The sequence below is a fragment of the Zingiber officinale genome, chromosome 11B (genome assembly GCF_018446385.1).
Source record: "Zingiber officinale cultivar Zhangliang chromosome 11B, Zo_v1.1, whole genome shotgun sequence".
Taxonomy (NCBI): Eukaryota; Viridiplantae; Streptophyta; class Magnoliopsida; order Zingiberales; family Zingiberaceae; genus Zingiber; species Zingiber officinale.
The window spans coordinates 88,652,959-88,680,891 of NC_056007.1; the positions used below are offsets into that span (position 1 = coordinate 88,652,959).

General features: G+C 34.6%; 1 protein-coding gene across 2 annotated transcripts; it reads left to right on the forward strand.

Moving 5' to 3' along the window:
- The first annotated feature begins 415 nt into the window (after positions 1-415).
- On the forward strand, positions 416-27,608 carry LOC122033706 (villin-2-like). 2 transcript variants are annotated; one of them, XM_042592847.1, is made up of 23 exons: positions 416-570; positions 1,511-1,725; positions 1,857-1,956; positions 2,548-2,616; positions 2,725-2,961; positions 3,051-3,228; positions 3,307-3,439; positions 5,845-6,004; positions 6,091-6,247; positions 6,338-6,438; positions 6,532-6,690; positions 8,208-8,276; positions 8,361-8,429; positions 8,586-8,723; positions 9,382-9,510; positions 13,100-13,247; positions 13,358-13,368; positions 13,463-13,603; positions 13,689-13,814; positions 18,828-18,893; positions 23,662-23,920; positions 26,780-27,009; positions 27,110-27,608. In XM_042592847.1, the coding sequence occupies exons 2-23, from the start codon at positions 1,670-1,672 to the stop codon at positions 27,221-27,223; spliced, it is 2,850 nt and encodes a 949-aa protein (XP_042448781.1). In that variant the 5' UTR covers positions 416-570; positions 1,511-1,669; the 3' UTR covers positions 27,224-27,608. The 2 variants fall into 2 exon arrangements, with proteins under 2 accessions (XP_042448781.1, XP_042448782.1); XM_042592848.1 differs by having other exon boundaries at positions 430-570; positions 1,514-1,725.
- The last annotated feature ends 325 nt before the right edge of the window (positions 27,609-27,933 follow it).

Here is a 27,933-nt window from a genome sequence, read left to right on the forward strand (position 1 = left end):
TATTTATCGCCCTTGTTAAATGCCCATAACTTTACATTAAGTTGTCGCTGGATTTTTGCTGGACATTAAATTAACTATTAGAAAGTTCATAATTAAGTTTAGTTCATTTAATTTGATTTAGCCCCAACTTCCGGTCAATTCCATCATCGTGTTCTCACAACACAGCTGTTAGTCCACTAGTCACGGAGTTAAACAGTATACCAATGCTTCAGAAAAATGAAAAGCGTACTTCAAAGGCACCATTTGCAGTAAATTAATGCCTCATCCATGTGTCACGTTTCTTTCTTTCTTTCTTCTCTACGAAATAATCTCCGTTTTTTTTATCTTTTCCTGCATCGACGCCCATTTCGTGTAGCTTTATTTGGCCCACAGGGAAATGAAGCGAGAGAGAAGGCTGAGAAGCCAATAAGAGCGAGTCACGTGGCCGTGACAAAGCGAAGAGCTATCATATACTTTTTTTTAGCTGTGTCAACTTTTTGTAATCTCGGTCATCTCTTTCTTGCTCCTCGGCTACTCCACTGCCCGTTCATCTTCCCTTTCTCTCGCAGATCTTTGATCTTCCCAGCTCAGGTACGCCGATCTATCGATCCTCCCCCAGCTCGCTGCTACTTTTTTAGGGCTCGGAGATCGGTCGCGTAGCGGTCGGTTTAGCTTCGATGATCGGTCCCTCCTTTCTACGCTCAGATCTCATGCTTCTGCTCCTTTCTGTAGAATGATCCCGAATCCGGCTTGCTAACTTGCAAATTGGATTGTCGATTGTTTTTTCCCTTCTTCTGGTAGTCGTAGAATTAGGAGGCGTGTTCTGATTTCAACTTTTGTTATTATTATTAAATTCTTGTTAGCTCGCGTGCTTCGTGATAATCGGCTGTTCCTATGGCATTTTGTTCGTCCAAGTATGGATCCGTCGAAGGACGCTGAGGTTTGTTTGGGTCGTGTTTCGGATCCGTAAATATGGTTATAGTTTATGTGTAGTCAGTGTTCAGCTCCTAAGAAATTAGGTTTAATTTTGCACTTCCGACGTGGGCAGTTTCATTTATTTGTGCCGTTTATGAGTTTTGATACTCTACTTGGTTAATGTGGCTCCAAGTTCTGATTCCTTCGTTTCCTTGTCTATCTATTTCATTCAACTTTGGGATCAAAAAGTCTGCCGTTGAGGCTACTCTGCTTGATCATATCGGACTTTCCTTTTGATTTCTTATGATAACTTCATGTATGACTGTTAAGGAGGCATGAGCTTGCCTGTCAAAAAGTACTAATTCATGCAGATGGATTTATCAGATTCAACAACCATGAGTTCAAATAAAGTACGATAGATCACTTACTATATGTTGATTAATAATCAAATCGCTAATTAATTTGTTTGTTCTATTTGTGATGCAACACTAATTTTTCCACCAAAAATGTTTAAGTTACATGGGTACTCACTTCCAATTTCCAAATAGCATTGTCACAGATCAAGTTGCCTTGGTAATTATCTCAGGAAGATATTGACTTATAATTTCCTTTCCAGAAGGGCACCTATCTGCTGCAGTTGAATTTTTTGAGCTTGTAATGAAATCCTGAGTCATCATAAACAAAATCTTTCAAGTAAATAATGGCTAGTTCTACAAAGTATCTTGACTTGTAATGAAATCCTGCATCGTCAACAAGAAAAGCTTTCAAGTACAAAATGGCTAGTTCTACAAAATATGTTGACCCTGCATTCCATGGAGTTGGACAAAAAGTGTATCCTTTTAAGAATTGTTCAGAAGTTAGGCAATGCAATTTATTTTGGTTCAGTTATGGGAGAGAAAATCCCAGATTATTTCAGTTGATAGTATCTATGAACGTAGTGATTTCTTTAACAATATATATAGAGGAACTGAAATTTGGCGGATTGAGAACTTTCAACCAGTACCTTTACCAAAGGCTGATTATGGAAAATTCTATTTCGGAGATTCATACATAGTTTTGCAGGTAGTTTTCTCTTCTTTATCTATCTTTATGTTCTTTTTGTATAAAAATTGATGCTTCTCCCTCATATTTTCAGTTCCTAGTTTCAGACATAGTATATTGATTTGTGTTTTCAGCTGCTTTTTGCAGTCCGGAAATTTTCTAGTGTTTAAGTAACCACGAGCAATTTTCAGAAGGGTCTTACGGGTATTATTTTTGCATTTCATCTGCGGATACCTTTATAATTCAGATGTTGAGCCTTTCCTTGCTTAATTGAACAATGCCTCTCTTTGTTTTTTTTTGGTACCAAGACTATGTTTGTTAACATCCTTTTAGGTTAATAAAATTGGTACCGATTTAAGCTTGGATTTGTTTTATTTGTTATTTTTTTTTCATGTTTGTTATGTCCAAAAAAAAGACAAGGAATTTTCTATTCTCTATTTTTTTTATTAATCCTGTTTGATTAATAAGACCAGAAAGTTTAAGTGCTGATTATTTTCTGTTGTTGGATTTTGTAACTAAAAACATCTTTGATGCTTTATTAGCTATGAATTCTTTATCCCCATTAATTTGGTTTTTCTTCTTTAAATTTAATGTGGCATCTTATGCATGCAGACAACTTCTGGAAAAGGTGGTGCGTACCTTTATGATATTCATTTCTGGATTGGAAAAGAGTCAAGTCAAGTATGCTGATTTTTCCTGACAATATTGAAAAAGAGCATTGATTTCTGTTTTTACGAAGAAAAGAAGTTGTTATAGTTGAAATGTTTTCTTAATTTATGGTGATCACAGGATGAAGCTGGGACTGCAGCAATCAAGACAGTTGAACTTGATGCAGTTCTTGGGGGCCGTGCTGTTCAACACAGAGAACTTCAAGGCTTTGAGTCGGATAAGTTCTTGTCATACTTCAAACCTTGCATTATTCCTTTGGAAGGTGGCTTTGCCTCTGGATTCAAAAAGCCCGATGTGGATATTTTTGAAACACGATTATATATATGTAGAGGAAAACGAGTTGTTAGAATGAAGCAGGTTCTAAATCTTTTTAGATTTGTTTTATGTAACTATTGATGTGAAAAACAGTTTTGCAAATTTGATGATTTCTATGTTTGATTTTGAAGATCCCTTTTGCTCGGTCATCGCTGAATCATGATGATGTTTTTATTTTGGATACTGAGAAGAAAATATATCAATTTAATGGTGCTAATTCTAACATTCAAGAGAGGGCTAAAGCTTTGGAAGTAGTACAATTCCTGAAGGACAAGTACCATGAAGGGACATGTGATGTTGCCATCATTGGTGAGAGTACCCACTTGTACTAGATTTATTTATTTTTACTTGTGTTCATTTATATCGAGATACTTTGTTATGTGCAAGATGATGGGAAGCTTCAAGCTGAGTCAGATTCTGGTGAATTCTGGGTCCTTTTTGGTGGATTTGCACCAATTGGCAAAAAGGTAGTCACTGAAGATGACGTTGTTTTAGAAGCAAGCCCAGCTAAGCTTTATAGGTATTCTTTGAATTCTTTATAACAATATCTATATGGTTTTCTATGACAGCATGATTGGTGTTACGTTACTGATGTTCTTGTGGCCTTTTTTTTTGTATGACTTCGTACATCATAGTTTTCAAGGATTAGCTTCAGTGAAAAACCTAAATGGATTCTACACATTTGTCATTTGTTTTAAAGGAATAAAGGGGGATATTAAAGGTTTTTTTTATTATATCTACGTATCATAGTTATTAAAACAAAACTAGACTCCAATTCAACTGGAAAAACTGACCAGTGTTCTGATTTTATTTTGTTGTTTAATGGGATCAGATCCAGATTCAACTGGGATAAAAACTAGTTGAATAAGCCGGTATTCATTGAACCGACCAACTTTGAAAGAAACTGGACCAGTTTTGTTAGTGGTTATTTTACAATTTTGGCATAACCAATATTATAAAAAGAATTCAAAACATGAATTAGTCACTTGACTACCCCAGTTTTCTCCTCTAATATTAGATGGGTAAACTTGTTTTTTTAATTTTTATCAATATTTATAAATTATATATATTTATATTGGGTAATGTATAGTACTAGTTTTCTAACTAAAATGTAAGATTGTTGTAATAGTTATGCTTCATTTGGTTTACCATGACCAATCTCACTAGTTAGCTTGTTCAGGTCTATTTTTGGTTTGATATGCAATTCAACCAGTTGATAGTGAACCAGTGACTTGAAGTTTTTCTGTTTGATTTCCAGTTTGGTTTTCACAACCATGTTATGCATGCTTTTGTTTTTTGCAACCTTTATGTTAGGTTTTCTAGAACTTCTTCACAAATTGATTAACACTGTTTTTCCTCAATTGGTATGCTTTTGCCTACTAGTTGCTATTTGCTAACCTAATGAATCATTCAGTGTACCTCCCCTGAAACTAATTAGATTAGCCTTATTTAGATCACCTGTCTATTCCTACTCTAGTTTAAGGTTCTCCCCTTTCTCATTCACTTGAATGATCAAGTGTTAAAGGGGTCTCTTTAAGTGAGATTTTATAGGAGACAAACTTTTGTATGGTATGCCAATTACGGCATGTGTGAGATTCATCAGTATTGATCTAAAATTAACAATGTTTTTTTCTGATCTAAGAGAATACATGTGAGATTAGTATAGAGTGGTAGTTGTTGGTTAGACTGGTTGATACCTTGGTTTGCTGTGCTTGGTACAATTGAGATTTAAAGAAAATGATCAATTTATATATTTATATCGTTAACATTTCCTCTTCATTTGTGAGTGAGTTATTTGACTTGATTGACTTGACCTCCTAATAATTTTTTTTTTGACATATTTGAGATTTGAACCTTTAATCTTACTGGGGTACCATGTTAAAGTTGATTGCTTGACTACTTATCCCAAAAGAGCTATTAGAAAAGATATCAATTTATATATTTATTTTGTTAGCACTTCCACTTCATGTGTGGGTGGAGTACCTGATTTGATTGGTCTCAACCTCCAAGACTTATAGCGGAGGAGTGTGATTGAAAAATGTACGGTGTGCAATTGAGGTTCTGTTCATTGTGCAAAAGGCGGGTCCCGCCGCCCAGCGGCCCCCTAGGCCTGGCCCCACAGGGATCCTAGGAGGAGGTAAATCAGCGGTGAATGCTGGCCCGGGTAAAGCGTAAAACTATGGAATCATTGAGGTTCTGTTCATGAAGCAACGGAGGAAGACGTGTGCAGGAAGGCTCAAATAGAGAATGCACATGGTTGAAGAGACAAATTGGACAAAGTTGGTGCCAGGGGAAAGACACTACCTGCCTAGGGGAAGGACACTACCTGGTGGTCTGTGTTATCCGTGGAATGACGCGCACACATAAAATGCTGCTGACAATGATAGAAGACGTGGCCCATTACTTTGGGCAATGATGAATTGAAAAGGATGACTCTAACACCATGTTAAAGTTGGTTGACTAACCACATATTAGGAAAGTAACCTATTTATATATTTATATTGTTAACATAAGCAATTCATTTATGATCTAACCTTTGCTGCTACTCGTGAGAGTCTTAAATCAGGCACCATTGACGGAGAAGAATTATAGAAGCCAAATTTGTTAATACCCTAAACAAATAACCATTTAGTGAGTTAGGGCAAAATGGTCTGGTCCTTGAACTATAGTAGTCAGTAATGGAAGACAGGCAGATTTGCAAATTAAGTTTGATTGACATATCAAAATTCTAGATATCGCAATAAGTCAATTAAATGGATCTTTTGATAGCTTGTTTCCTCTATTTCTGACTTGTTGAAAGATACACTAACACACGCTTAGTTTTGGTTTTCTTTTATGCTACTAGTGTGCAAAGACTCATGCATGCTAATACTTAAAAACATAGAAGTTTTTTATTAAGTTATAATGTACAAACACTTTTTGTAGTATCAATGATGGTCAATTAAAGTTGGAAGAGAGCACACTTTCAAAAGCAATGCTGGAGAATTATAAATGCTATTTACTAGATTGTGGAGATGAGGTATTTGTTTGGGTTGGACGTGTGACACAAATCGAAGAGAGAAAAGCGGCCAGCAAAACTGCTGAAGTAGAATCCTTATCTTTCCTTTTTTCCCAGATTTTGTTTATGTAGTGAGTGTAGGCTTATATTGATGCTTGTTGTGACTGTTCTAGGACTTCATTGCCAGTCAAAATCGACCAAAAACAACACGTATCACCCAAGTTATCCAAGGTTACGAGCCACATTCCTTCAAGTCCAACTTTGAATCATGGCCAGCTGGTAATGCAGCGGGAGCATCTAGCGGAGAGGAAGGACGAGGAAAAGTAGCAGGTGCTAATAAATCTTTGAACAAATTATTTGGTAAAGCATTCGTTCATTTTTTTTTTCTCAAAATTTTGTTCGCCTTGGTGTTTCTTGTAGCTTTGTTAAAGCAGCAAGGTGTTGACTTAAAAGGAGTTTCAAAAGGTTCTCCAACTATTGAGGAAGCAGTTCCCCTGCTTGAAAGCGGAGGAAAACTTGAGGTTCATTTTCAGTTTCTATTTCTTGTTGTCAAGTGCATGCAAAGCTAATCTTTGTTGTTTCTTTTGAACTCTGATCTATGAGTGGACTTTCAGGTTTGGCGAATTAATGGTAGTGCAAAAAATATAGTTCCAAAAGAAGAGATTGGTAAATTTTACAGTGGAGACTGTTATATTGTGCTGTATACCTATCATTCTTCTGATAAGAAAGAGGACTATTTTTTAACCTGTTGGATTGGGAAGGATAGTATTCAGGTAATGAAATTTAGTCAAATAATTCCTCATAAATTCATTTCAGTTATTTTGAATTGTAACATTGTATTGGTTAGCTACACTGTTGGAAGCGATCTGATTCAGGTATTTGCAAAGTTAGATGAAAAGAAGGTTTTATATCTTATGTAGATTACTGAAAGTTCTGTATATTGTACCCTCTCTACTAAATGCATATTGACCTAGTAGTTTTATGATATCAATATTGTTAAGAGCATCCACACCAACTTCCTTATCCAAAATGTATAATTTAGTGTAAAAATGTTATTTTATTAAATTTGAATATCCACTTTTCACTACACTATATATCAGTTTTCCTATTTTTTCTCACTCCTCTATAATGTTTAGGGAATGGATTCCATTCCCTAAATTTAGAGAAGTACTATTCATAAATGTAAAATTTAGGGAATGAATAGGGTAGCTAATGCAAAGGTTTTTTAGCTACCCTATCTAAAATTTAGGGTAAAATCTTTGGATAGGGTAGATGCTCTTTTTAATGTTTGGTTCGTGGTTTAAAATCTTGAACCATATTGGAGTTTTGGTTTATGACTAGAACGATACGGTTTTAATACCATATCGTACCGTCTTGATATAGTTTTGGTATTTTTTTAAATATAAAATATATTAATTAAAAAATAAAAAAATTAATCCAAATATAAAAAAAATTAAAAATACAAAATATAAAAATAAAAAACAAAATAATTTCTTTTAAAAAGAAAAAAATAAGGGATCACTAAATAAATAAAAATTTTATTATATATTTTTAAAATTAAAATAATTATATATATATATATATATTAAAATAATGAGATAATTGTATTAGGCTTTGATTAAGCATGTTTAAATTATCCTATTATGGCTGGGAGTTGATTGAAATTATTAACCTAATAAGATTTCTTCCTTATCTTTTCTTTCTGCATCGTCACACTTGCTCCCCGCGGAGGTCGCCGCCAGCCTTCGCAACCCACGAGCCTTCACGACCTTGCGGAGGTCGCCGCGGGCCTTCACGACCCTGCAGAGGTCGTTGTGGGTTCGAGGGCCTCCACGACTATGCGGGTTCTCGGTGCCGGACAGCGGGCGGAATGACAAATTTTGTCTGTTTCACTCAGCACAGAACGAAATTTTAAACCATGGTTTGGTCTATTCTGGGTATGCTAGCCATCTAAATTATATAAGTGCTTCACATGCTGCACTTGGCACAATATTGACATTTGATTCTTTACATTTTACTATTTTAGTAATACAAATGCTATTGTACTAATACAATATAATACTCTATTAAATAATCATAATTTATCATCTGATGTCCTATTTGGTACATCTTTGAGCATTAGTTATCTGTATTGACACAAGCGCTTTCTAGTCCATGTTTTGCATAATCCAAATAAGATTGCACTTGAATGTATGTATAATTGTTGGCTAACTATTATGTTGCATCAGCAAGTTTAGGCTAGGGTTACTTCTTGTCATAAGACTCATAACATAAAATTGTTTTCATACAGGATGATCAAATTATGGCAACAAGGTTGGCCAATACAATGTGGAGTTCCTTGAAAGGAAGACCTGTACAGGTTTTTTATTTTATCTCACATGTTGGAAATGAAATTCAGGAGATAGAAGCACAACCAGTTTAGTTGTGTACACGTGTAATGCAGGGCCGCATTTTTCAAGGAAAGGAGCCACCACAATTCATTGCATTATTTCAGCCCATGATTGTGTTAAAGGTACAAAAATCCTAAATTTTGTGGCTTTTCTTTATAATGCACTGATATAAACACAATTTTTTTTCTTGATTTTGTTTTAGTTTGATATTGTAGTCTCATTAGAATAGGGGTTTTAAATGTTGGTGAATTCAACTGTTCAAGTTGTTCCTTACATAGGGAGGAATCAGCTCCGGTTACAAAAAGTTCATTGCAGAAAAGAACTTGAGTGATGAAACCTATACTGCTGATAGCATTGCTCTCATCCAAGTGTCTGGTATATCTGTTCATAATAGTAAAGCAATTCAAGTTGATGCGGTAAGCTTCTTTGAATTTAATTGTCTTTTGTCATTTTGAACTTTGACTGCATCTTGAATGTTAAATAGGCATATAAATGCTCTAGTTCTTACATATACCATAAAACAAGCATTTGATTTTCTAAAGCCCTTACATAGGCCAGTCAAATTGCCCTTTAGTGAACAAGCAAAAAATGCTTGGTCATATCACGTGACTATCATTATTTAAAGATATGCTCAGTTGTGTTGGTGGATTGCTTAAATGAAACTATTGGTGGAAAATGTGTGCAAATTAGAAGATTTTTAATGCTTTGTTTTTCACAAGATATCTCTGACTGGTTGATATGTTATTCTTTGTTGACTTGAAGATAGTAGAATTATGATAAGAACAAAATACTTTTATTGGGACATAACCTGAAATTGTCATCCATGGTACCTCTTATCTGATGTGGATACTCAAAATTGCATTGTTCGGACTTGTTTCCTCTAAGCGATTTTCTCATCCTCTTTTTTATTTAAAAGAATCATTTGGATTTAGTTTGTCATTTCAGTGAATATTGGATACCTTTCCTCTGTGTAAATTTATTACTAGATGCACGAACATCCCAATTTTAAAAACCAATTCAATACCGAATATCTGAAGATCCCAATTTTAATAATGAAATGCTTTTCTGTTTTAGGTGGCCACATCATTAAATTCTACGGACTGTTTCATTTTGCAATCTGGTAATTCGCTATTTATATGGAATGGAAGTTCTTGCACATTTGAACAGCAACAGTGGGCTGCAAGAATTGCTGAATTTTTAAAGGTAACTTGTGTGAAATCTCTACCATTGATTGCCTTAGTTTGTCATCATTTTTATCTTTCATATTATTTTGTTTTGTTATTTTTTGTTTTAACAGCAAACAATACAGACAGTGTATTGACAATGGATGTAAAATAGTGTATTAAACTTCCACAAGTTCTGGTTCTAGTCCTAGACTTCAAAATTTGGGTTTTAGAACTAGTTTTGGTTTGATCGTAATGGTTTCTTAATGCTGCCAATGCATACTACTGGTCAGCATAGGTCAACTGTGCTAACTAAGTGCAATGGAGAGGAAAGAAGAGGAAAAATGAGAATGAGTAGGTGGAAAAAGAGAGGAGGTGGTATGCTCTCAGGTTTTTGAGTTTTTCCATGTTTTGTTGTGGGCTCAGTCAGTGCTGTAAGTCAGCTCAGTGCGATGCCATGAGGTTCAAAATATTGATCATAATTCATAAGCCTTAGCAGTAAATTAGAAAGGTGGTTTTGGCAAGCTCACCATTCCAAAAGGTTGGTCCAGCCTTTTACTCTCTCCACTTCCATTACTGAATACTGATTTTCCCTATAGGAGTTAACTTATTAAAATCTCATAATCATTTAAACAAGTTTTCGGATCCATTCCCAAACTGACTCTTCAGTCATTTATTCTTAGTTGTCTTGTAAAGTTATCTCCAGTACTCTATTCAGATCCTAATCATTTAACATTCTAAAAGACAGCTTATATGTTTTTGACAGTGGAAATATAAAATTATTCCATTCCTGAAGTAGCCTTAATAAAAATGTGAATTGCATTTTAACTTAGATTATGTTGACTCATTCAAGACTTATTGTAATCAAGCCTTACAACAATTTACTTTCAATAAATTCTCATTATTGGATCATAGTAGTGGTGACTAATGAAAAGGAGGGTTTGCAAGTCTTGGGTGGATAGGGGCATTTGTTTATTGTTGAAATATTGTTGCCGAGGTTCTGGAAAATGGACACTGGAATAGGTATTGCAGTGCCTTCAATACGATGCTATGGGTGATTATTAGGCTTCAATCCCCTAGAAGTCCTTTAGCCATATTTATCATTCCTCAATGTAAAATTGTTCTTGACACTTTGTACTATATGGTATTTACAAGCAGGTCACTAACAACTTACATAATTGTTCTTGATATTAATTGTTGGAGAATTTCATTAGACTTAATGATAGTAGGTAATTGCATTGTTTCCTGTCTTTATCAAGTTAATTGAGCACATTAAAGAATGATAATTTAAGAGCCCTTTATTGAGTGAAGGTGAGCATGCCAAGACTTTGAATCAGTGATAAATTAGAGCACCTTGCCTAGTCTTTTGGATAAGAGGTGGACAAGTAAAGAATTCCTTGAGATCAAGTCAGTGCAGAAGAATGTCTTGCTTGGAATCTTCCTCAGGTGGTGATGTAGGTGCAGAGATCCCATAGATTGAGTGATTGAAGTACAAAGCCTTGATATGCCAAGTCTTTTCTTGTTTAAGAGCAGGTGCGAGGATATTGATCCAAGGAGATAATTGACGTCGTTGACATTGAGAATTGGTGGTTTGGGTAGCCTTTAGCCAATCACAGGGCTTGTGAACATTAGGAAAGATGTTGCATGTGATAATGCAATTGGAGGAGGATCACAATGGCACAGAGTTCTAGCAAAGGTTTATGGAATGATGTCTGCCAATGCTGGAAAAAAGGTTATGGAGATTGTTGTAGATGATTGCAAGGGTGGAGTTGAAGTCCAAGGCTCATAGTGAGGCCTTAAAGCACTTTTCACTGTCGTTTTGATGCTACTGCAAGAGATAACTGATAACCATTATCAAAGTCTAGATATTGAGACGGTTGTATCTGGAATCTTGTTGGATTTAATCTAAGTGATCACTTGCATTTATTAATGAAAGTCTAGGTATGCATGGGTGTTACTTTCTATATCTTGTTGAAATTATTATTAGTATTTGTTTGATCTTCTCCCTAACATTTAGTTAATGACTATTTGCAAATGTTTTTTAACTTAAATTTTGCATCAAGCTCGGCTTCTAAGTTTTGCAACCCATATTGCATCTAGTTGGTAACCTCTTAGTGTGGAACTTCTTGTTAAGTTGAGATAAATCTATGTAGATTTTTTTTTGTGATTAATTTTCTTAGTTTTTTTCTTTTTTATAGTAAAACAAATAAATAAGAAAAAAAGGATAACCTTTAATGGGGGAAATCTTAGCATGGAGGATGGTTAATTATTGGTGGAAAAAGGTGAAACGGTCACTTCAGCGGCCCCCCAGGGTGGCCCCCTATTGTTTGGAAGGGAGGTAAATCACGGGAGGCTTCGCAAGGAGGGGTTGAGGCAACCAGTGGGACATTCTGCACCCACTGAGAATCGATCCAGACCTATTGGCAGCAAAACCCTTGCATGAACTAATTGCGCGAGCCCGTGGGGGCGAGTATTGTTAATTATTGATACCAGTGATGGTTGTGATTGGACAACCATGAATGTGGAAGAGCATTGCATCCTAATGTGAAAATTAGTGCTAAAGCCTAATAGAAGCAAGAAAACTACACAGGTGCATGTTCAACTCGTATTGGAGTTCAGACCTTGAGTCAAACGAAATAGTTTTTTTTTTTTTTTTCATTTTGACCATGCCAGCAATTGGTAACTCAGACCTCGTTGGTGTTGAAGGGTAAGAAAATGAGGGGTAGGGCAAGGAATGATTGGGTGAGCAGACAGGGATGCTTGGGAGGCATGATGGAACTATGAAAGTTACTCACAACTCACTTGCGAAGCTCGGACAAGAAGTGAGAAAAGCTCAAGAGTTGTAGAATGAGGAAGACATTCACGACTCGCTTGCAAAGCTTGCGTGAGTGGAGAGGAAAGCTTGGGAGATCACTATAAAGAATCGCTTGGGCATATCATGGATTTTAGCAGTTCTCGCGTGCTAATTGCTTACAACGCAAAATTTTTGCTCGTGCTGTCTATGGAGATGAGATTTTATCCCATGGGTGGGGGTGACAAAGGAACTCGAAGGTTACAATAGCCTTAAGGGTGGCTAAGAGTATAATGGTGGTGTAGAATATAGATGGCTCTAATACAAAATTAATAGAAATCTGTATTACCAAATTAATAGAAATACAATTACTATCTATGTAGAAGCAAGGTAGGAAATAGGTGATGTAAATTGGTACTTCTTGGGTATTGCCATCCCAATGTTACAACTATTATTCATTAATTTTGCTTGATATAAAAAAGACTTAGCCATAGGACAATTATATATAAGAATTTGGGTGTCTTGACTTATAAGTAACTAATGGGCAAAAAATCAAAAGGGTACCCCTTTTAATGAAATCATCAAAGAAGCACTCCTTTTTGAATTAATATTAAAAGGTCGATATGCTTTGGTTCAATGAAAGCATGTCATTTGCCAAGAACATCTGTATATATCTCTATTGTATTTGCTTAATATCATAATATGTCCATGCACACAAAATGGGCAACATTATGATGTATATATCAATATGGACATGCAGATTTGTTAAATATGGATCTTTAAAAAATTACTTTCATCTCTATGCCACAAATCAAGAAGATTTTCTCATCTCCTGCAGCCAGGTGTTGCTATCAAGCATGTCAAGGAAGGAACAGAGAGCTCTGCTTTCTGGTTTGCTATTGGAGGCAAGCAAAGTTTTATCAGCAAAAAGAACCCACAGGATATTGTTAGAGATCCTCACTTGTATAGCTTTTTGTTTAAGAAAGGTTGGTAAAAATTTGGAAATATACAGCCAAAAATTAACTGATGTTTTTTGGTCTCAATCTAATGTTTCAAATCTTATGTTGTGTTTTTTTTTCACATGATGCTTCTCCAGGAAAACTAAAGGTCTGTCACTGACTGTTATCAAATGTAATATTCAATACAGAAACTCATTGACTCATTGCTATTTCTTATTTTGCTTGCACATTCACCCTTTCAGGTTTCTGAGATTTTCAATTATTCTCAAGATGATTTGATGACTGAAGATATGTTGATACTTGATACACATGCAGAGGTTTTTGTTTGGATTGGACAGTCTGTGGATTCCAAGGATAAGCAAACTGCCTTTGAAGTAGGGCAGGTACAGATTTGTTTCGTTTTTTCCCTTTCTGCCACCATGTTCTCTTTTTTGTCAAATAAGTATTATATTACAATCTTTTCCCCAGAAATACATAGACCTTGCAGTTTCCCTAGAAGGTTTACCTCCAGATCTACCACTTTATCGGATTACAGAGGGAAATGAACCTTGCTTCTTCACAACTTATTTTTGTTGGGACAGTGCAAAGACCCTGGTATGATTTTTTTTCTGTATTTTGTATATTTAGTTGGGTTCTTTGAATGAATTCATGAACTCAATTTTGTATTTTTTTGCCTGTATTTTAAACATTTAGGTGGGCTGTTTGAATGAATTAATGAACTCAATTTTGTATTTGTTTTTTTTTTGCCTGCCTGTGTTTTTAAATATTTGGGTGGGCTCTTTGAATGAATTAATGAACTCAATTTGGTGGTATTGTCATGGACTGTTGGAACAGAAGGCTCTAGCTGTTTTTAAGTTGGATAAATGCACTTCTTGCTTGAGATAGTGGAAAAGTGATTCATGTTGGTAGGCTACAAATTTATTTATCAAGGAACTTCGAATGAAAATTACTTGAAGGACTCTCCCTGCTTTAAACTATTTGGAATATTGAACTATCTATAACTAGTAAATTTCTAGTGTAAATTTTACTGGGACTCTGAACTAGAATTCTAGAGTGTTTACTTTGAGGTGTCAAAGAAAGAAGTATCAAATATTACACTTCACTTTCTTTTACAATAATCAATATACAAATTGCAGAACTATAATATTCGAAGACTAAATGATATAGCATAGATCAACAAAAGTCTAACTCTGGATCATCATAATCAACATCATGAGCTGTAGCTAATTGATCTTATTTTTCTATCGAACCCTATGCAAGTCCATGCCACTGCTAATAGAAGTAAATCTCTTAAATGAATTTTAATTATGTCTAGTTTTCTTTGGTTTTAGTCTACCTGTCACACCAATATTAATTATTCAACTTGTCTAGTTTTCTTTATCTCAAGTCCGGATAAAGGAGGAGAGTTGTGTTAGGTTGCAGCGTTAAAATCATGACAAATGTTCAATAAATGAATCCATTAAATTATTGTGCTAATGTTAGGTTGTTCCCCGTAAAGAACGCATTGTAGGGTTGGACTATAACGTCTCGGCAAGGACCAGTACATCTCTAGAACTTGGGTGTAGTACTAAATATGCAAGAGCTCTCGTTGCAGGGTATGACTGTAACGTATCGGCAAGGACCGCTATATCTATATGATAACTTGGGTGTAGTATTAAATAGGCAAGAGTTCTCACACCATAGGTTGGATTAGAATAAATATGATAGGAAAACTAATAGTCTAAGATTTGGAATATGGAACATAGGAATCCTCACTGGTAAATTAATGGAAGTAGTAGATACGATGATTAGGAGAAAAATTAGTATTTTGTGTGTACAAGAGATAAAATGGGTAGGCGAGAAGACAAAATTGATAGAAAACTTGGGTTTTAAGTTATGGTACACAGGAAAAAGTAAAGCAAGAAATGAAGTGGGTATTGTTGTAGATAGTTCGTTAAAGGATGAAGTTGTAGGAGTAGTTAGAAAAGGAAATAAAATTATAGCCTTTATGATAATAGTGGCGAAAGAAACTATAAACATAATTAACGTATATGCACCGCATGTAAGATTAGTTAGATGAAGCTACCAAATTAAGGTTTTGGGACGACTTAGTTGAAGTATTACAAAACATTCAGCCAAATGAAATGATTTTAATAGGAGATGATCTAAATGAGCATTTCGAAATGAAAAATGAGGAATATGAGAGAGTACATATGGTTATGGGTTTGGAACGAGAAATAAAGAAGGAAAACTATATTAGATTTTGCGATAGCACATCACCCTATATTAGTTAATATATTTTTTAAGAAAAGAGAAGAACGCTTAGTCACGTTCAAAAATGGGAATAATAAATTGCAAATTGATTTTCTTATGGTTAGGAAGAAGGATAGAAAGATTTGTAAAGATTATAAGGTTATCCCCGGAGAAAGCTTAACTACTTGGCATAGGTTAGTAGTGTTGGATATACGCCTCAAGCATAATAACAATAGAAAGAAAATATATACGACTCCTGTAATTAAGTGATGAAAGTTAAAGGATAGGAAGCAAAAAATATATTTAAGGAGAAGGTAGGAGTACAAGTATTGGTGAAATATATGGTAATTCTAATATGACATGGGATAAGATGATATTAAAATTGAAAATAGTAGCTAAGAGTATATTCGGTAAATTAAAGGGACATGCACCACTAAATAAGAAATCTTAGTGGTGGAATGAGAAAGTATAAGTGAAAGTGAAGGAAAAACGAAAAGCTTATAAGGAATTATATATTTATAAGAACGAGGAAAATTTAAAAAAATATACAATAGCAAAAAAAGTGGCTAAATAGTGAATGAAGCAAAAAATGAAAATTTTGAACTATTATATCAAAAATTAGATACAAAAGAAGGGAAAAGAGATATTTATAGAATAGCTAAAGTGAGAGAAAAGAAGACAAGAGATCTTATCCAAATAAAATGTATTAAATATGAATGTAATAGGGTACTAGTTACGATGAAGAAATAAAAGACCGGTGGAAAATGTATTTTCATCAACTTTTTAATGAAGGTTTAGGTCATCAACTTAACTTAGTTAATTTAAGTAGGTCAAATGAGTATAGAAATTTAAATTTTTATTGTAGAATTCAAACTTTAGAAATAGAAAAAACTTTAAATTAGATGCACAATAAAAAACCGTTGAATCAAATGATATTCTGATAGAGGTATGGAAGTGCCTAGGGAAATAAGGTATTAAATGCCTTACAAAATTATTTAACATGATATTGAAAATGAAAAAAATATACTCTAGGTCCCTTATATAAGAATAAAGGAGACGTACAAAATTATGGAAACTATAGAGGTATTAAACTAATGAGTCCTACCATAAAAGTTTGAGAAAAAGTAATAGAAAAAAGATTAAGGGGACCACGGTGACTGAAAATCAATTTGGGTGCCGGGAAGATCGACAATAGAAGCTATACATCTTAGATAACTAATTGAAAAATATCGGGAGCAAAAATAAGATCTACACATAGTATTCATTGACTTATAAAAAGCTTATTATATAGTCTCAAGAGAAATTATATGAAGAATTCTTAAAATGAGAGGTGTTAGCGTAACATATATTGAACTAATTAGGGATATGTACAAGGATATAACGACCAGAAAAACTTCAGACGGAGTAACTGAAACATTTTCAATAGAGATATGATTACATCAAGGATCAACTCTAAGCCCCTATCCTTTTACACTAATTATGGACGAACTCACTATACACATTTTAGACACAGTACCATGGTGCATGTTGTTTGCAAATGATATTATTTTGGTAGATGAAACATGTGAAGAAGTAAATGGTAAACTAGAATTTTGGCTGGAAATAGTAGAAAGGAAAGGTTTTAGGATTAGTAGAATAAAGACAGAATATATGGAATTTAAGTTTAGCAATATTAGTCGTAATAAAATAATTGTTAAGATAGGAGTTGATAAGTTGCCTGAAACCGAGAGCTTTAAATATTTATGATCATTTTTGTAAAACGATAAAAAGATTGAGAGAGATGTCTTACATAAAATATAAGTAAGATGATTGAAATGAAGAGCGTCAGGTGTTTTATGAGATCGTAAAGTACCTCTAAAACTTAAAGGAAAGTTCTATAAAATTGTAGTTAGACCTGTTATGTTATATGAAGCTGAATGTTGGGCTATGACTCGAGCACATAAGCTCCTCAGTTACAGAGATTAGGATGTTAAGGTGGATGTGTGGACATACGAGGATGGATAGAATAAGAAATGAGAGCATTAGAGAAAAAGTTTGAGTTGTATCTATTGAAGGAAAACTCCGAGAGACACGTTTAAGATGATACAGGTATGTATGACGATCAATAAATACTCCAGTTAGGCGATGTGAAACTATGGCAAACACACGTATCAAATTAGGAAAAGGAAGATAAAACAAAACTTGGTTACCAACAATAAAACAAGATAAAATTTATTTAAGTATAGATGATGATATGGTAGGAGATAGAGCTCACGTAAAACGATCCACATAGCCAACCCCATCTAGTGGGATAAGACTTGGTTGTTGTTGTCGTCATCTAATTATAGAATCTATTAGTTTTTAAACATGACCATATGCTTTTCCTAGATGCCAATATAAATCTCCTCCAAGAATGATTTTTTGAACCATAGATCTAGCATGAATACTTTTGTCCAGGTACTTCAAAAATTAGATTTGTTCATTCAAGTTTACTTATTGGTCAAGCATTTATGCCCTTTAGAATTTGATTTATGAAGGGGAGTCTTGGCGCAACGGTTAAGTTGTTGATTTGTGACCAAAAGATCACGAGTTCAAATACTGAAAATAGTCTATTGTAAAAAACAGGGTAAGACTGCGATGATGTTAGGATTGAGGGCACATGAGAAAGTAATAAGGTAACTTTTGGTAGGGTCGAATATAATGGAAGAGGAATAGATTATTCTGTTTTTTCATTCTAACATTTAAGATGGAACTTTTGGACAGATGTTAGTTCATAATTTTTGCTTGTGGAATATTAAAAAAATACTAATTAGTTTCCTTGGTTCAGCTTAAGGTCTTTTATGGTAAGCAGTTATGTGACAAAAAATTTTCAATCTTAACATGGTTGCCATCTATTATTTCTTGGCTGATAGTCCAAGCTTGGGCAGCTTGATCATAAGAGTAGTCCTATGAGATAATTCATAGGATCCCTAACAGCTTAAGTTTTGAGATTAATGGGCAACCAATCAGTCTTGCTGTTTCTCAATTCTGAAGCTATTCGCATGAAACTTTAATAATTTGTTGTGATTTTCTTTCTCGCCTTTATTTTTTTTACTTTGTGCTAAATTGAACTTAGAATTATGATTAAATTTATTATTTTCTTGAATGTGTCCTTTTCTCTTTGATGTTTCATATTATTCACTTAGGTTTGGCATGGCTACTTGCTACATTGTATCCATTGTTCCCTTATTTAAAAAAATATGCAATAACTTCTTCTCAAGTTATTTCTGCAACTTCACTGCTGATATTGACATCCTGCTGTGTTAATCTGGAAAATTGAACTTATATTTTTCTTAGCTGTAGCAAATGGGTAGAGACTCATGGTTGCATAAACTAAGTTGTCTCCACAACTTGCAGGTTCAAGGAAATTCATTTCAGAAGAAACTAGCTCATCTATTTGGAACTTCTATGCATTCTTTGGAGGTATGTTTCAACAGATATATACAGTTAGATGCCTTATCTGTAACTACATTTAGGGATCACTTGTTGAAATGCAATGCCAGATTAGCATCTTAAGAAACCATGTTATTGTAAGCTTGTTATCTGTCTTCTCCAAATTTTTAGTGTAGTTATTTTGTTCTCTTCCAGGAGGGAAAAAGTGTTGTGTATTTCCATTTTTAGGCCTTTTTCTTTGCATGCAAATTTTCCTCTCATCACTAATTGTTTTCTTCAGCTTGAAATGGTTATGCAAATTTTCAGACCACCTTCATATGCATAATGTGAGATGTCCATATTGCCATTATAATTTTGTAATTCACATTATATAAGTTCTAGAGTACTCTCACTTTCTCTTCAATTATGTTGGAAAGAACAAGACAAAAATGAATGTGTGCACATCTTCCATTTAGTGTTGAGGTATGGTTCTTTGGTAACCTCTTTAATGTTCATATCATCAAATTTCAGAGTGGAGGATTGAAAAAAAAACAAATATGATAGTGGATACAACACACAACTGTCATGGCCGGAGACGACCTTGTCATGGCCGGTTCTAAGTCCGAATAAAAGAGGAGGGTTTGTGTTAGGTTGTCAGCTAGCATTAAAATTATGACAAATATTTAATAAATGAATCCATTAAACTATTATGCTAATGTTATGTTGTTCCCCTAAAGGAATGCGTTGCAGGGTCGGACTGTAATGTCTTGGCAAGAACCGGTACATCTCCAGAACTCGGGTGTAGTGCTAAATATGTAAGAGTTCACGTTGCAGGATCCGACTTTAATACATCGGCAAGGACCACTACATCTCTATGAGAACTTGGGTGTAGTGTTAAATAGACAAGAGTTCTCACACCATAGGTTGAATTAGAACAAATATGATAGGAAAACTAATAGTCTAAGATTTGAAACATGAAACATAGGAACTCTCACTGATAAATCAATGGAAGTAGTAGATACGATGATTAAGAGAAGAATTAATATTTTGTGTGTACGAGAGACAAAATGGGTAGACGAGAATGCAAAACTAATAGAAAACTTGGGTTTTAAATTATGGTACACATGAAAGAGTAAAGCAAGAAATGGAATGGGTATTGTTGTAGATAATTCGTTAAATGATGAGGTTGTAGAAGTAGTTAGAAAAGGGGATAGAATTATAACTCTTAAGATAATAGTGACGAAAGAAACTATGAACATAATTAGCGTATAGACACTGCAAGTAGGATTAGATGAAACTACCAAATCAAGGTTTTGGGACGACTTGGATGAAATATTACAAAACATTCCGTCAAATGAAATGATTTTAATAGGAGATGCTCTAAATGAGCATGCTCTAATGAGCATGTCGGAGTGAAAAATAAGGAATATGAGATGGTACATGGGGTTATGAATTTGGAATAAGAAATGAGGAATAGAAAATTATATTAGATTTTGCGATAGCATATGACCTTATATTAGCTAATACGTTTTTTTAAAAAAAGAGAAGAACACTAAGTCACATTCAAAAGTGAGAATAATAAATTGCAAATTGACTTTCTTATGATTAGGAAAAAGGATAGAAAGATTTGTAAAGATTGCAAGATCATACCTGGATAAAGCTTAACTACCCAAGATAGGTTAGTAGTGTTGGATATATGCCTCAAGCATAATATCAATAGAAAGAAAATACATATACGACTCCTAGAATTAAGTGGTGGAAGTTAAAGGATGAGAAACAAAATATATTCAAGGAAAAGGCAGGAGTACAAGCATTAGGTGAAATATACGGTGATTCTAATATAACATGGGGTAAAATAGTATCAAAGTTGAAAATAGTAGCTAAGAGTGTACTCGGTGAGTCAAAGGGACATGCACCATTAAGTAAAGAATCTTGGTAGTGGAATGAGAAAGTACAAGGGAAAGTGAAGGAAAAACAAATAGCCTATAAGGAATTATATATTTGTAAGAACCAGGAAAACTTAAAAAAATATACAATAGCCAAGAAAGAAGCTAAGAGAGTAGTGAATGAAGCAAAGAATGAAACTTTTGAACGATTATATCAAAAATTGGATACAAAAGAAGGGGAAAGAGATATTTATAGAATAGCTAAAGTGAGAGAAAGGAAGACAAGAGATAAGTAAAATGTATTAAAGATGAATATAGAGTACTAGTAAATGAGGGAGAAATAAAAGAGCGGTGGAAGAGGTATTTTCATCAAATTTTTAATGAAGATTTAGGTTGTCAATTTAACTTAGGTAATTTAAGTAGGTCAAATGAGTATAGAAATTTAAATTTTTATCGTAGAGTTCAAATTTCAGAAGTAGAACAAGCTTTAAATGGGATGCACAATGAAAAAGCCGTTGGACCAGATGATATTCTGATAGAGGTATGGAAGTGCCTACGGAAACAAGGTATTGAATGACTTACAAAATTATTTAACATGATATTGAAAATGAAAAAAAATATTTGAACAATGGAGGATAAGTACTCTAGTTCCCTTATATAAGATCAAGGGAGACATACAAAATTGTGCAAACTATAGGGATATTAAACTAATAAGTCATACCATAAAACTTTAGAAAAAAATAATAGAAAAAAGATTAAGGAAGGTGACCACGGTAATTGAAAATCAATTTGGGTTAATGCTTGGAAGGTCGACAATAGAAGCTATGCATATTTTCTTAAACAATTAATTGAAAAATATCGGGAGCATAAAATCTATACATGGTATTTATTGACTTAGAAAAAGCTTATAATAGAGTCCCAAGGGAAATTATATGGAGAATTCTAAAAAGAGAGGTGTTAGCGTAACATATATTGAACTAATTAATGATATGTATGAGGATGTAACGACTAGAGTAAAGACTTCAAGAGGAGTAATTGAAGTATTTCTAATAAAGATAGGATTACATCAAGAATCAACTCTAAGTCCCTATTTTTTAACACTAATTATGGACGAACTCACTGCACATATTCAAGACACAGTACCGTGGTGCATGTTGTTTGCAGATGATATTGTTTTGGTAGATGAAGCACGTGAAGGAATAAATGCTAAACTAGAAACTCGGCGGGAAACACTAGAAAGGAAAGGTTTTAGGTTTAGTAGACTAAAGATAAAATATTTGGAATTTAAGTTTAGCAATATTAAATATAATGAGATAAGATAGGAGATGACGAATTGCCCGGAACCGAGATGTTTAGATATTTAGGATTATTTTTGCAAATTGTTGGAGGGATTGATAGAGGTGTCTTACAGAGAATACAAGCAGGATGATTGAAATGGAGGAGAGCGTGGATGTTTTATGCGATCGTAAAGTACTTCTAAAACTTAAAAGAAAATTCTACAAAATCGTAGTTAGACCTGCTATGTTATATGGAGCTGAATGTTCGTCTATGACTTGAGCACTTGAGCAGAAAATGAGAGTTGCAGAGATGAGGATGTTAAGGTGGATGTATGGACATACGAGAATGGACAGAATAAGAAATGAGAACATTAGAAAAAAAGTTGGAGTTGCATTTATTGAGGGAAAACTCCGAGAGACATGTTTAAGATGGTACGAGCATGCACTTAGACGACCAATAAATGCTCCAGTTTGGCGATGTGAAACTATGACAAACACGCATATCAAACGAGGAAAACCAAAAAACACTTGGCTAGCCATGATAAAATAAGATAAATTTTATTTAAATATAGATGATGGTATAGTTGAAGATAGAGCTCAATGGCGTAAAAGAATCTATATAGCCGACCCCACCTAATGGGATAAGACTTGGTTGTTGTTGTAGTAGTATACAACGCACAACTGAAAAAGTGTCCACTCTTCTATGGTGGTGAATACCCAGAAACAGTAGGATTCTCATATGTACTGTATTCTATGAATAACAATGGCTAGGTTATTTGCCTGCATTTCCCTAAAAAGGAAACCCTAGGATTTGTAAAGATGTTGAGCCGACTAAATTTGCATGTTCCCAAAAATACTCACATATACATGTTCTATTAAAAAAATATGGTTAGGTCAGTTTCCTACATTTCTCCAAAAATGAAACACTAGGATTGCAAAGATGTTGAACCAACTAAATTTACATGTTCCCTGGGGAACTATCTGCTGCTGGTTGCAGCAAGAACCTAAAGTACATGCATGTTGGAGTACACTTTATCTTAAACGTGATGTTCACATTTCCAAGCGGAACCTTTGCTATTGGCAGTTGATCTTCCTATTTAATAATCTTGGTGTAGCTTGAGCGCTTCAACAATGATCTCTGTTGCAAGCTTTGATAGTTTTGTGTTCAACACTCCATGATTGTATCAATTGGTGCCAAAGCAACGTTGGTTTGTGGCCTATTCCATCATTGCAAGATGCTAGTAGAACTATATGCATCCTTTTCTTATGTTATTATCCTCGTGAGCACAGTTCTGTCTACTAATGATATTCTAGAGTTCCATTTTCAGTTTTAGTAATCGTACTTTATTGCCACAACATTTGAGACTTTGTGGTTCATAAAGAACATGCCATCCATTCCATTTTTTATTTTTTTTATATTAGAAGTGCATTTCTTTCTCATAAACTGTGCCAACATTTTGAACAATTCTTATAGGTTAATCCAGTCATTTTCAACTAGCAACTTTCATTTCATTGGTTTTTGAACAAGATAATATTTAGGGTTTCTCTTGAGCGTGTTCATTTATAGTTTCCGCATGTGTTTTAAAGTTATCTTATGGCACAGCGGGAATTATTCAGCGGGTCATCTATCATTTTGTGTTTGTTTGTTGGCTGCAGTCCAAGTCTTCTGCTGTAAATCACGATGGGCCTAGGCAAAGGGCATCAGCCTTAGCTGCACTATCATCTGCATTTAATCCATCCTCAACTAAAATTACATCATCAAAGTCATCACGATCAGGCCAAGGATCACAGCGAGCAGCTGCAGTTGCTGCCTTGTCTTCTGTTTTAACTGCTGAACAAAAGAAGGGAGAATCTGAAACCCTTACAGCAAGATTCAACAGAAATGAGTCCTCTGATCCAACTGGGACTGTTGATGGTAATGTCTAATTCTTATTGGGGTACCTTCAATTAGTATAAGCAGGTCATTTTTTTTGTTTTCTTTCTTTTGTTAAATATTCTCAAGTCAAAAAATATGGTGGTATTAGAATGAGTTCAGAGACATTAACCTTCTTTATTATGGTTAATTTATGTCCATATATTATTTTGATTTATAAGATGTTTCATCGAGGAAATGGATTATTCTTTGTAGAAAACAGATACAAGCTGCAGTTGTAGATTTGAGTCATTAAGCCCTGAAACCTGTTATAATCTCACATAGTGTTAACAATTGTTGAGAATATTCTATCTATTAAGAGTTAGGTAATTGGTGCACGTTTATTGGATTGTATGTCAGATTCCTGTATATATTCATGGTGTAATACTTCTCTTTCATTAACAATGCAATACGATATTTTTCACAATCACCTTGGTGTTAGAGTGGGTGGGTTTTGGAGTTGTTTTCTTCTCAGGCCCCTTAAGGGGGGCCACAAATTTGACAAGATGGAAATGCCTCCTTTCCACCACCACAAACACTTCCTCAACCATTGATCTACTTCCCTCTTTGCTTGCGGCATGTGCTCTCATCTCATCCATCCATCTTGCAACAATATCCCAAGTCTCTCTGACCATTCGCTCCACAAAATTACACATGGAGTTTGATCATTAATGTACATATATATGTCATTTCCCCTCTTCTACTTCCCCTTCCTATCTTTCCACTCAAGTAAACCCAGCCTGACTCTTCCATTCTCTCCACATACTTATACAGCTCTACATTTTTCTTCTTTGCCTTCTCAGATTTTGTTATTGGCTTGACAGGTTTGACTAGATTTGCATGTGAGCCTTCTTTTCAATCAAACCCCTCTTATGCTGATGTTAAATCACTGAAAATTCAACTTCACTTTTTCTTCCCTTGTTATTTGTTGCTAAAGCTGTGTGGGTCTCCCCTACCATGAGGTACATCAGTGCCCTAGAAATAATAGAATGGTCTATCCTAGTGCCTTTTGTGAATGCGTTGGCTATCAGTGCCAAGCTAGATGGTTTTGTAATACCTACCATGACTTGCAGATTTCCTTCTCTTGCCTCTACGGCCTACCTTGTCAGAGTTCCTCTTCCTCGAGGATCCAATCGCCCAATGTCCCTAAACCTCAACTACTATGCCAGCATAGGTCAAGGGGTGATATTGATTTCCTAGTCAGCTATAAAATTTTCTTTCACACTCCTTTTGCCCACATCATTGCATCCTTCTCTGCCTAAAGATGCAAAAGCCATGCAATTTGATATAAGCAGTCCAGAAATTGCAGGACAAGCTCTTACATTTCTTTTGAAGATGAAATCCCCACCCAGTCACTGTTAGCACAGGAGTCCATATACTGTGTAAATTGACAATATTATTGGTGCATTCACCACATTGTATGGTGACTTAAATTGAGCCATGTCCTCCAAACTCTTGGAAACTTGGTTAAAGCGGTTATTATGATTAAAAAATGTAAAAAAAATAATGGAGCCATGTGAAATAAAAAGGTAATATAGTGGATAAGATTTAACTATTTTAAAATTTTCTTTATAGTATTATTTTACTTGTTATTAGACACTGGGTAACTTAGACCGTTAATGGCCTTTTCTCATTCTATAGAAGAGGCTCTCAACCCCTCGTGTAACTATTTTTCAGTTTTAATAAAATCTACCCTCTTCATGAGATTTCTTTGGGTAAGAAAGGAGCTGAAAAAGAGAATTAAAAAAAAAGGGCATTTTTTCACGTGAAAAAAGGAAATGAAGCACTTAAAACTAGAGGCAGTGGTTGCGATAAATACACAATGACAAGAAATTATGGCCCAACACAAAAGTCGATTCAAGTGAAGCAGCCATATCTTCCTTGAACCTTTATTCCCAAACTTGAGAAATTTTCATTTTTCAAATTTCACCATGAATTTTGATGTTTTACTCATCTTGTGTGGTGGTTTAAAAATGAGACTAGTTGTTGCCATCTATTCCAAACATCTCTCTCAAAGTTAGTCTTTCTCTCTACATTTATTAGAGTAAATGATTGGATAGCCATCTCGCAGTATTTTTCTCTCAAATAGATGTTGAGATCTAATCTTACTTTTCTTTGTATCTTTTTGTTGGTTGCAATTTCAAAAAGGTTGATTAGTTATTGTCTCTATTCTATGATCCTCTTTCTCTATAGTAGATGTCAAAGTGGAGACAACAGCTTACTTAGTCTCCTCTCTGACATCTTCTCCTTGTCTCTTGTTGTAATAGCTGATTTTACTCAGCCTCTTCATAATAATTTTGTATCATAAGAGTTGCTGGAGCCCTTATTTATCTTGACAAAGTATAAAATTCTAAAATGTCATAATTTGACGGGATTTAAAGGAAAAATTTATGTCAAGTCATTTGTCACCATCGATTTCATTTTATGAAGATATCTCACTCGAAGATGACCAACTGCAGTCAACCTTAATTCCTTAGTAAATCAGTCTGGCATCATGTAATCAAGTCTCTTAACTGATGCTACTATTGTTTCTTCATCATATTCATTAAATGCCTTTTGGTTTTTCTTTTTCTTTTGTAGACATTTTAGATTGTAAATAATAAAATGCCCTAGCTTGAAGGGAGTATTTAAGAGTTATAGTACACTAGTTTATTGGTTTACTCATATGGGGTGTTTGGTTTTTGGTATTATGTGTGCGTGTGTACATATTGTGCAATAGTTTCCTACGAATAGGTTATTGGGTTAGTCTCACATGGGGTATTTGGTTATTGGTATTATGTGCGTGTACATATTGTCTAATAGTTCCCTATGAATAAATATAATACAATATTTTCCCTATCCACACCGTCATTATTCTTCCAGATTCTGTGAAGACTGAAAGTGTGGGCTCTGATTTGGGGGATTCAGTTGAGCTTTCAGCAGAGAAAGAAACCATGGATGATGATGCTTCTGTATCACAGAGCAATGGTGCAGAGGCTGCTGTACAGGATCCTGAGACAGGCACAAATGGGGATGAGACTACTTTCAGTTATGAGCGCCTGAAAACCAAATCTAGCAATCCTGTCCATGGAATTGATTACAAACAAAGAGAGGTTCTCACTTTATGTTGAATAAAAATATGAAGCTTATGTTTTCAGAAGCTCTAAAATTCAATTTAGCTTCTCTAACTTTACGGTTCTGATTTTTGCATAGGCATATCTATCAGATGCTGAATTTGAAACCGTTTTGGGTATGACCAAAGAGGCATTTTATCGACAACCCAAGTGGAAACAAGATATGCAGAAAAGAAAGCTGGATCTCTTCTAAGCTTGTGCATATACCGCAACCATTGAGACTTTTCTGGCTCATTCCACTTCACAAGTTGTTCTATTGTCTGCTTGGATTTTTGCATCTGTTATTTCGGTTCTTTCTTACTTCCAGTCATTGTATGAAAGGTCTTGCTTTGATATTTGTGGAGCATGCATGCTTGTATGTTGGGCTTGTGGAGTAGACATTCTTTTATTTTAGTGACTATTCGAGTTCCACCTGTTCTAAAATATAGTTTGTGTGCTTAGTTTGTTAAGGTTTATAGGGCATTGCGTTTGATAGGCATGGAGTATGGATTATGCTGAAATGTGTAATTAATTATTTAATGACAATGTATGCCTTTCTACAAACTACTATTATTGATGTTACATTTTAGCTTGTCAAACCATGGAAGGAATGAAAGAACCGAACTGTGGGCATCAATAGATAATGGAAGAAAATTTGACTTTGCTATTTTTGTTTGCATCAAGCATTCATATGGTTTCTGGAACACAAGTCAGCACATATGGCCTGATAGTTAGACCAGTGTGATTTTGTTTAGACCTACATTGTATGGCTGATGCCTTTGAAATGCATGTCTACCGAGCTAGTCTAGGCCAATTAAGGTCACTAAATTTCTTCTGTTGTCATATACAGGTTAAATTTTAGGGGGATTCGATGAATGCTTTGCATTTTATTCCCGCAAGGTATGAGCCACTCCCTTCTCAGAT